The sequence below is a fragment of the Lepidochelys olivacea genome (assembly GCF_965140295.1).
Source record: "Lepidochelys olivacea isolate rLepOli2 genome assembly, chromosome: 7".
Lineage (NCBI taxonomy): Eukaryota > Metazoa > Chordata > Testudines > Cheloniidae > Lepidochelys > Lepidochelys olivacea.
In genome coordinates this window covers 24,843,586-24,854,892 of record NC_140417.1, presented here as the reverse complement: position 1 = coordinate 24,854,892, position 11,307 = coordinate 24,843,586, and the positions used below count along the sequence as shown (strand labels likewise).

Sequence of the window (11,307 nt, the reverse complement as noted above, 5' to 3'; positions counted from 1 at the left end):
ATGCTGCTGTTGCCAAGATTCACAAACTCTGCAGCCACAGGGAGCTGGTGAGTGGGTAACTAGTTCCACCTGTTGGCTGACCCCAACCTGCAGCTCATCTGGATTTTCAGCTTGAGGGGTACTAAAGGGCTCACTGACACCTCTTTAAATATCATGTTCAATATCCAGAGAAGCTGAGACGAAGGGAGAGTGCAGTGCCCCTTCTCCTCCACTTCCTCTGAGGTGGCTGTAACTTGAGACCCTGCTCCTCTGGCTCCTGCGTGCCCGTCTCCTTGGACACCAGGGGCTGCAGGAACTAGCTTGTACCAAACACACAGCAGCTAGCGGCTGGCTAACCTCCTGCTCCAGGCCATGAGGGGTCTACTGACCACAAGGGACCAGCACCGCTGGAAGGAATTGATTGAGAAAGAGGCTTTTAGCAGGGTCAGCTGGAAGGTAAAGTATGGGCACAAGTTCCCCAGGCTAGAGCCTTGCAGTGGCCCCAGGAGGAAATGTATTCTACCTGCTATCTGCCCTCCTAAGGAGCAGGAGAAGAGGCTCAGTCCCCCTAGGACCCAGGAGGAGGAAACTGGCTTTAAGAAGCAGGGGGAGGGGGTAAGCCTCCCCAGGAAGCAGGAGGATAAGGGTCAGGAGCCCCTTCTTAAGGAAATGAGACCTGCCACCCCCAAGACCAAGCATCTGCTGTACCAGGGCATCTCCCAGGAAGGCCAAGGGAGGCACCTGTACCTGCAGGAGAGAAAGCTGAAGAGTCCTGAGGAGAAATTCCACTATCCAGTCCTGTCATCCTGGGAGTATGGCTGGCGCTTAGGTAAGGTGGAAGGCTGCCAAAAGAATGATTGTTTGGGTTGGAAATTTAACACTAGCTAATGTTCTTCAACCCGTTTCTTCTCTGTCTACCCCAACCCCCTGCTTCTTGGATCCAGCTGGAACACAAACAACAAAAGTAGTTAATCCAAAATGTTTCCCTCTAGTTACTAGCTGATCTCTCTAGCTATGATTCAGCAAGTGCCTACACATGTGTTTAACTTTACTCGCCAGAGTCATCCCATGGATGTCAACGGGCCTGCTCATGAGAGTAAAGTTAAGCATGTTTCTACTGCCAGGATATAATTTTCTATATCTCCTCCTCACTTGACCCCAGTGCCTAACCAGCTGGGGTTTGTATATTTAATTTTTTTAAAGTCAGTGTGTTCAGTGTGTGGTGTGATGAAAAATGTAGCAGAACATCAATTCTTCCATGCAGAGAGAAGGATACGAAAGGAAGGGGGCTTGAGAGAGGAGGGGGCTCAGTGTGGACCCTTTCTGTTCCTGGCCAAAATCCCAACCAGCAACAAACCCAGAAGGCAATCTGCCAAGGGCCCCAGTACAGTCTGGTCTTTTTCCGTCACTGGTGGAACACATGCATGCATTTTGTATGTTACATTTTAAAAGTATCTGATGAAAGCTTACCAAAGCTTAGGTCATTCAGAGTCAAGAGCCTCACTCTTATTAACATACCGAATTGCAATCTTACAGGGGATCCAAATAGGGCACAATGCAACCAGTACACTATGGGGGGCTCCTGTGAAGTTTTGATTTCATTGGAGTTGAAGGTACTCTGAGCTTTGCAGGATTGGGCCCAATATGCTGACCAAACGAAGGTCACTTTCAGCTTTGCCTCTGCCCTTTCATAATGTCAGTGTAATTATCAGAGCAACAAGGTGGGCGAGGTAATATCTTTTATTGGACCAACTTCTGTTGGCAGATGAGACAAGCTTTCAAACTTACACAGAGCTCTTCTGCAGGTCTGGGGAAAGTAGTCCGAATGCTCAGACTCTGAGCACATTTCCCAGACCTGAAGAAGAGTTGTGTGTGGCTGAAAAGCTTGTCTCATCTGCCAACAGAAGTCGGTCCAATAAAAGATATTACCTTACCTGCCTTGTCTCTCCAATATCCCATGACCAACACTGCTACAACAACACCGCATACAATAATGTAATTGTCAGACTGTTTCAGACGTAAAAGCTAATCAAATGTGCTTATTTTTCAGGAGACGTTATTACTGAAATCAAGGCTCCACTTCATGCTAGGTCTGGAATTGTAAAGGATACTTTCTACATCAGAAGTGGAGTCTTCCATCATCCATCAAAAAGTGACAGGCTGTCATGAGCTTTGGTGTTTGTTACAAACATTAGAAATGCAAAACTCCGTGCTGTTGCCAGTGTGACTGGTTTTATGTCAGATCTGCTAACTCTGTAATTATTTCCCTCTTTAATTGTTTCTGTGGGAGACCAGTTTAAGGTTTCTAATTCAGAACCTGCTCTAGTCTCTGTATATTTTTAACTTTCTAATGTATTCATTTGAAACTAATTTTGTTTTATTTTCAGGCTGTCTTCTGGATTTAAATGTACCTGCAACATGAACCCTGTAACTTTATTACTCTAAGGTAGAAAACTTTGGAGTTTTCACTTTGTTTCCTTGTCTAGGTTATCACATTAAAAAATTTAAAGAGCCCGTCTATAGCTGAACAATCATAGTTCCACAGCGGTGACTTGGGCAGAACTAAACAACACAAAACCGAGTGAAATAAAATCCATTCAGTGAAAGTGATAATAAATTTCTAGGTAGTAATATGTCTAAAAGATCACTCCTTTAAATATTTTCTTTAATTTTATATAGCATCTAATATCCCCACAAATAACCTTAGCATTTGACTGAAATTTGATAGTAGCAGGAAGTCTCCTTTAATTGTTTCCAGGCCTATAAATTACTAGAGAAACTAATATTGTGGAATCCCTGATGATGAGCATGTTCAAAAACAAAACAGCACTTTACCTTGAGACAGCTGTGTATTTTTGTGGTATAAGCACAGACATGGGAGCCAGGAACACAAGTTCCCCTCTTTGCTCTGATACTGATTGTGTCTCTGACTTTGGGTAAGTCATGCAACCTCTCTGCCTCAGTCTTCCTTCCCTGTGATAAGGGGAAAGCTCTTTACCTAAGTACGTTGAGCGTTGGGGTGATGCGTGTTAGTCAATGCTCTGAAAAGCACTTGAAAAATGAAAAGTAGTTAACAATCTTTTGTCTTCAGAATCATCCAGTCTCATAGACCTTTGTTCTTTACCCAGTTTTTCTCTGTAGTTGCTTTAGATCATTTCTTTTACCTCTTTCACCTGGTTTCCAATTTCAGTCCTAAAGCTAACCTTCAGCAACTAGTTTACAGGTCTGTCTCCTCTTCCCCTCTCCCACTGGGAGAAAGCCATAAGAGGTGCCAGGGAACTTGAGGGCCGCATAGTAGAAGATGCGGAGGGGGCACCGTGATGATTAATGCTGCTTCTGGTTGCATATTGACTTGACTGCATTTGTGCTCAGAAATCTTGAGATCAGCCAGGGAAGTTGCACAAGGCTTCTAACCCCCTGCTCCTCCCACACATGGCTCCACTGCCTAAATCCACCAAGCACCAGGGGTTCTCAGAGGCAAATAAATTGGTTAGTCTCTAGGGTGCCACAAGTCCTCCTTTTCTTTTTGCGGATACAGACTAACACGGTTGCTCCTCTGAAATCTATAAAGCTGGTATCCCAAACTCCACAGACGTTCACACTCCTCCTGTACACCCATCCTAGCCAGGTTTACTAGAGCTGGGTCACTTCTTCTCCTGGAGGCAGATTGAACAATCCAGTCCTAAGAAATTTCAGTCCATATTACTGGCTGCACGGAATGTTGTTTTACAAGGTACTTTGTGACGATCACTAGGTGGTTAGGCTGAACAGAGTCTGAGGGGATGGCACATTATGCTGTGCTAGTCTGGCCCAGCTGTTGCAGGGTCTTCATCTATCTCTGTATCTGCTTTCTTTAAGAACGTGTCTGTCAATCATACTAAATCTCGGAAGGTGAGGCTGAAACCTGAAGTCAAAAACTACATTTAACACTCAAAAGTAGCTGAAGAGCCTCTGAGAGCTGGGTAACTTGGAGAAAGGAGAACAGCAAATAATATTCTACAAGAAATAGTATAGAGCAGTTGTTATCCTGGGAGCCCCCGTGTGAAGTGTAGGAATTCAGCATCTAACCCAAATACGCCCATGTCTCTAGAAAAAATTCATTGGTACAAAAGCCTTGAAATGTCCAACTACCTGATTCCTATTAGTAAATCTTTATTTTTTTAGAGAATTTCCCGTATATTATGGCAACTTGGAAATATGAAGGCACCTTTAACAAGCATTCATTAATATGTTCTGTCAAGTTTTCTGTTCCAAGGAAAAAGTATGAATCTTCCAAGTTTTCCTGGCATTGCACATGCATTCCTGGTACTAACAGGGAAAAAAACCCACCTCAGCATTCTTTCGGTCATTCATTGAAATGCCAGTGTTTCAGTACTGGTACCTCCTTGAGAGTCAAAGAGGAAGTAGAATGACTTGCCAAACTAATTTTTCATCATAAGTCCACACTAACAATTAATAATCAATAGGACTCTTTTATTTTAAAAAGTTATCACAAGAGCGCCGTTGCATTACAGCATCTGTTTCTTGCCAGACATCCACTTTGTGTTGCTTCCCAAAGGATCTTTGGGAACAGGCCTTTAAATTTCATTTTGGAATTTGTCAGATTTTTAGTGTTGATTTATTTAACTAAATTGTGCATTCATATTGGTATGTACTGAACTGTGTCAAAATTTTTTTAAAGCTAGCACTGTTACTAAATCCATTTTTACTAGGATTTAAAACTCATTTCACTCTGATTTTGCTAGGATTCATATTTTTCATAACAAATAGCCTAATGTATCTGACTTTTATTTTTGTTTTTAATTAAAAGGAAAAGTGTCTGTATGAGAAAGTGTCAATATTTGTGTTTGGCAGTTCTGTACCATCATTTAGCTGCTCCTTTGGAAGGCACCAGTTCTGCAAATATTTGTGCTGACCTTGAAGCAGGTGAGCAGTCCCACTGATTTCAATGGAGTGAAAGTTAAGCACGTGCAAAAGTGTCTGTAGGATCAGGGGCTATATCTGACAAAGTATAGCCTATTATTATCTTTTGTGTATGGGTTCACTGAAAATTGTGGTTGGTAAGATGATTGCATGGGCAAAAGGGGGTGTTTCACAGGCCAATATTTATATAGTACATCACCATTAAATAGGTGTTTGTGACTCCATTGTCACAACTGATTTAAAACTGAACCTGTAACCTCTATATTTACAATTATACTTTATGTATAAGGCAACTGTACAATTATACTTTATGTATAATTATACAATAATTATATATAAATTATAAAGTATTATAAATTATTATACTTATAATTTATTATAATAAGTTATTATAAATTATTATAATTATACAATTATACTTTATGTATAATGGTGATTTTTATGGTCATAATGGAAATTAAAAGCAAGCTAGTGCCTGGAAAGGAAATTCACAGCTGCATAATAAATAATGAAAGTGTTGTTGTATTAATTAACCCTTTAGAAGTCAAACTTGATAGGATGTGCTAATTAAGGCGTTGGTGTTCAGCAGTGAGAACTCCAAATCAAAGCCCACATGTTTAAACAGAAGTTGGATATAGATTTTTGGGGTGGGGGGAGGGATGGTTTGCTGGGACTTGTGCAGTAGCATAATTACATCCATCTTTCATAATGTTTACATTCTAAATACAAAATGCCCACGGTCAGATTGGAACTCTCTGAAAACCCCATGGAGAAGTCAGGAAATACCTCAAAGTTCTCCTTCCAGAACTTCCTCTGAATTTTTCTGGTGGTGAGTGATGCTGCTTGTCAAAGCAGGGGATTGGACTCTAGAAGAATGCAACCTTGAGATAGTGACAAGGAGGTCAGGACTATCTGAATTGAGGCCATGTGCCATTACACTGCCTACATAGCTCCAGTGTAAACATGTGCTCAGAGCTTCACCTGCTGGCTTCTGCCTGTCTCAGAATCCCCTTGAGGAGGCTTCCACAGCCCCTGGAAGCCCCTCTCAAGACTGAATACAGATGAAGCTCAATCTGGTGATGCTCATGAGCTCTCCAGCCCCACTGAGGGTCTAGGAGAGAGAGGATTTCTAGTCCTAAGGTGAAAAGGAGGACTTGTGGCACCTTAGAGACGAACAAATTTATCTGAGCATAAGCTTTCATGAGCTGCAGCTCACTTTATCGGGTGCATGCAGTAGAAAATACAGTGGAGAGATTTTGTGTACACAGAGAACATGAAACAATGGGTGTTACCATACACACTGTAACGAGAGTGATCAGGTGAGGTGAGCTATTACCAGCAGGAGAGGAAAAAAAACTTTGGTAGTGATAATCAAGGTGGGCCATTTCCAGCAGCTGACAAGAACGTGTGAGGAATAGTCTGTAAGCAAGGATTGGCCTGTCTCCCAAGATCTGTGAGAGTGATGGGTCGTCCTTCAGGATAGGTTGTAGATCCTTGATGATGCGTTGGAGAGGTTTTAGTTGGGGGCTGAAGGTGATGGCTAGTGGCATTCTGTTGTTTTCTTTGTTGGGCCTGTCCTGTAGTAGGTGACTTCTGGGTACTCTTCTGGCTCTGTCAATTTGTTTCTTCATTTCAGCAGGTGGGTATTGTAGTTATAAGAATGCTTGATAGAGATCTTGTAGATGTTTGTCTCTGTCTGAGGGGTTGGAGCAAATGTGGTTGTATTGTAGAGCTTGGCTGTAGACATTGGATTGTGTGGTGTGGTCTGGATGAAAGCTGGAGGCATGTAGGTAGGAATAGCGGTCAGTAGGTTTCCGGTATAGGGTGGTGGTTATGTGATCATCGCTTATTAGCACCGTAGTGTCCAGGAAGTGGATCTCTTGTGTGGACTGGTCCAGGCTGAGGTTGATGGTGGGATGGAAATTGTTGAAATCATGGTGGAATTCCTCAAGGGCTTCTTTTCCATGGGTCCAAATGATGATGTCATCAATGTAGCGCAAGTAGAGTAGGGGCATTAGGGGACGAGAGCTGAGGAAGCGTTCTAAATCAGTCATAACAATGTTGGCATGCTGTGGGGCCATGCGGGTATGCATAGCAGTGCCACTGATTTGAAGGTATACATTGTCCCCAAATGTGAAATAGTTATGGGTGAGGACCAAGTCACAAAGTTCAGCCACCAGGTTTGCTGTGACATTATTGGGGATACTGTTCCTAACGGCTTGTAGTCTGTCTTGGTGTAGAGGGCTTCTACATCCATAGTGGCCAGGATGGTGTTTTCAGGAAGATCACTGATGGATTGTAGTTTCCTCAGGAAGTTAGTGATGTCTTGAAGATAGCTGGGAGTGCTGGTAGCGTAGGGCCTGAGGAGGGAGTCTACATAGCTAGACAGTCCTGTTGTCTGGGTGCCTATGCCTGAGATGATGGGGCGTCCAGGATTTCCAGGTTTATGGATCTTGGGTAGCAGATAGAATACCCCAGGTCGGAGTTCTAGGGGTGTGTCTGTGTGGATTTGTTGTTGTGCTTTTTCAGGGAGTTTCTTGAGCAGATGGTGTAGTTTCTTTTGGTAACCCTCAGTGGGATCAAAGGGTAATGGCTTGTAGAAAGTGGTGTTGGAGAGCTGCCTAGTAGCCTCTTGTTCATATTCCGACCTATTCATGATGACAACAGCACCTCCTTTGTCAACCTTTTTGATTGATGTCAGAATTGTTTCTGAGGCTGTGGATGGCATTGTGTTCTGCATGGCTGAGGTTATGGGGCAAGTTATGCTGCTTTTCCACAATTTCAGCCCGTGCACGTCAGCGGAAGCACTCTATGTAGAAATCTAGTCTGTTGTTTCGACCCTCAGGAGCAGTCCACCCAGAATCCATTGTTTCATGTTCTCTGTGTATATAAAATCTCCCCACTGTATTTTCTGCTGCATGCATCCGATGAAGTGAGCTGTAGCTCACGAAAGCTTATGCTCAAATAAATTTGTTAGTCTCTAAGGTGCCACGAGTACTCCTTTTCTTTTTGCGAATACAGACTAACACGGCTGCTACTCTGAAACTAGTCTTATGGTGGCAGCTTGTGTGAGTCTCTCTGCATTGAGCTGAGTTTCCCACGTAATGCACTAGCATGATGCACTATTTTGGGTTCACAACACTGTAGGGGAAATGTATTGCCCAACTATTTTAGTCTTTATATATAACAGGAAACTGTATAAATTGGCGTCCAGGTTGTTGCCTCCTGATCTGTGCACCAAGGAGACTACATATGGACCTGATCTCTCTCCCCCCCATGGAGAGGTCAGGGCAGGTGCTGCTGCAACAGCATGTCTTCCAGGATCTGCTTGGGGTAGTGGATGGGAGTGGAAAGGCACGGGGCTGGTAGTAAGCTGCCCACATTGGCTGGGGCTGTGAAAACCTGCTCTGCCCCCAAATGGCCCTGCAGAGATTAGCATGGGGCTATATTGCCTTGTCTTCATAGATTCCAAGGCCAGAAGGCACCTTTGTGATCAGCTAGTTTGACCTCCTGCGTAACACAGGCCATAGAACTTCTCTGAAATAATTCCTATATGAGCTAGAACATATCTTCTATAAAAACGCCCAAATCTGCTGTTACCTTTTCTGAAGGGGCTTTTCCGTACTTCTCCCCTAAGGGGTCTCCTAGAGGCAGCTGGGGACAGTGGAAGTCCTGATGGTGTGGTTTCATTGGAACTGCATTTCCAGGGAGCAGAAGGAGGTTCTAGAGAGGCTTCCATGCCTAGGGATACCTTGGGATCTACATAGCTTGGGGGCAGGCTTGCAATCCATTTGGCCAAAGGAAAAGCAGGTCCCTTTCACTGATGGGATCATGTGTGGGAAAGTCCACAAGGGGATCCTTGAAAAGCTTTCCTCCTCCCCAAATCCTCTGGGCATTCCCACAGGAGGGGGCAAGATAGCCCTGTATTCTTACAGTATTCAAACCAATAGGAGTTGAGAGCTCTTACCCTCTCATGTGACTGGGCCCTTACAAAAGATAACAGACACATAGCTAGCAAAAGTGTTGAGTGGCCATGCCAGGAGCATGGCATCTGGCACTGCCATGCTAAGAATGAGGACAGACCATGCTCCTGGGGAAGGAACGGGGGGCCCTGAAAAGTGAATGGAGGAAAAGGCTAGCTCATTTTAAATGTCAAAATATACTTTCCCGAGTCTGAAAGCAGATAGCTTTGATGGGAATGGATATTGTACAACTCCAGTCTCACACCTGGAATGAGGCAGCTCTGCAGGAATCACTCCTTTGTTAATATAATCTTTGCAATCCAAACTCAGGCAGTAATCCCATTGGAGACACTAGGAAATAACCTCATTGCAGACCATGGGAGTTTTTCTGGAGTCACAATTGCAGCACTGGGCTTTTAATTTTTTCTAATAAAATTTTATTTGCACTTTGTTCTTGCTCTGTTAGGATTGTTGCAGCAAAAACATAGATTTTTAGCTCCAGAAATGCCTCTTTGTTTCTCGCTCAGCCATAATATTGGTCCTGGCCTGCTGAGGAGCAAGCCTCGGGGGGCCATTTTTGAAGCTATAAAAGCTTCATTTTCTAGTGCAAAAATCCTGTTTGATCATAAAGCGCAAGCGGTCTCATTCAGCTAAAAAGCTGATGAAGCCCAAGAGAAACGTATTTTGTCTACAGAATAAATCAAGAATTCTGTAAGCTTTTAAATTTTTAAAAGCTGCTTTCCGGGAGAAAAAATAGATATTCCTCCCTCTGGTGAGGAAAGTGATGTAGTACACAAAATGTTAAGCATATTAAGATACATCTGTAATATTTTCTGTTAAATTTAAAGAGTACAACACAAGAACACTGATGTCCTATTCTATAGACCTATTGAAAGATCTCATAATATCACAAACCACTGAAACTTTGAATGCCTACTTTGCTATCACCCCAACCCCAACGGATTATTATGAATCTGCGTATATATCTTCTCGGAGCTCTGCAACAAAACTACATCCCATCCCATCATGAACCCATCTGCATGAGCACTGTTTTGAGTATGAACATTTCTCTACAATTGCTAGAAGCTCCTCTAGACAATTGTATCTAAAGAGTGAAGTCAGGTGTCTTCATGTTTGAAGCCTGAATATTAATGACAATTTGTATTGTCTACCCCCCCCCCGCATTTTGCATCAAGGATTTTATTCAAGTTTACAACTGAAGACAAAGCATATAAAACACCTCAATAAAATATTGTGGTATTTTTGTGAGTACATTTGTCATTGCAGATATCCATGTTTGTTATCTGAGTGATACTTATTTCTGTTTACATTACTTTCTGAAAGCCACAAAGGAAATAGATAATGTACAATAAGTCTTGAGGTCCAGATGTTATGATGATTTTTGTAGAGTAACCTTTAAATGAAGCACAACTGGTATCAGATAGTGGCATTTAATAAAACTTACAATGCAAATACTTGTTCTAAATCTGGCTTTGTTTTGCCTTTAGTGCAGTATAACTAGGGCCCTACCAAATTTACTGCCATGAAAAACATGTCACAGACCATGAAATCTGGTCTCCCACCCCATGAAATATGGCTTTGTGTGCTTTTACCCTATGCTAAACTGATTTCATGGGAAGACCAGCATTTCTCAAATTGGAGGTCCTGACCCAAAAGGGAGTTGCAGGAGGGTCGCAAGATTATTTTAGGGGGGGTCACAATATTGCCACCCTTACTTTTGTGCTGCCTTCAGAGCTGGGCAGCCGGAGAGTGGCAGCTGTTGGCCAGGTGTCCAGCTCCGAAGGCAGCGCCCTGCCAGCAGCAGCGCAGAAGTAAGGGTGGCAATTCCATACCATGCCATCCCTTACTTCTGCGCTGCTGCTGGCAGCGGCTCTGCCTTCAGAGATGGGCTCTTGGCCAGCAACTGCCGCTCTCCAGCTGCCCAGCACCCCTGCCAGCAGCAGCGCAGAAGTAAGGGAAGCAGTACCGCAACATACCCTCCCCCTCAACTCTTTTATGAGTCAGGACCCCTACAATTACAACACCCTGAAATTTCAGATTTAAATAGCTGAAATCATGAAATTTACGATTTTTAAATTCCTATGACCGTGAAATTGACCAAAATGGGCTGTGAATTTGGTAGGGCCCTAAGTATAATCAGGGAGATTATGGAACTGTGTCCTGTTAGGACTAATTCCTGCAGTAAGTTTAGTTTTTTCACATTGACTTGATCGATTATACTCTTAGCTTCTGTCTTCAGATCCATTCTCCACATGGAATAAGCTTCCACATAGGTCAATCCTTGTTTTCCTTTTAAAAACTGTATCTTATTTGCCTTCCTTCCTGCCCCATCGTTCTGCCAATCTACAAAATACTTGAGAGCATTGACTTGGGAAGTAAGGGTGGTGTTCTTAATTAATTCCTCAAACTGCCCAGTTAAATT

General features: G+C 43.1%; 1 protein-coding gene across 1 annotated transcript; it reads left to right on the top strand.

The window, feature by feature from the left end:
• The first annotated feature begins 249 nt into the window (after positions 1-249).
• LOC311523903 (protein SPMIP1) lies at positions 250-4,659 on the top strand. Its single transcript, XM_084634436.1, has 2 exons — positions 250-808; positions 2,030-4,659. The coding sequence occupies exons 1-2, from the start codon at positions 352-354 to the stop codon at positions 2,146-2,148; spliced, it is 576 nt and encodes a 191-aa protein (XP_084490562.1). The 5' UTR covers positions 250-351; the 3' UTR covers positions 2,149-4,659.
• The last annotated feature ends 6,648 nt before the right edge of the window (positions 4,660-11,307 follow it).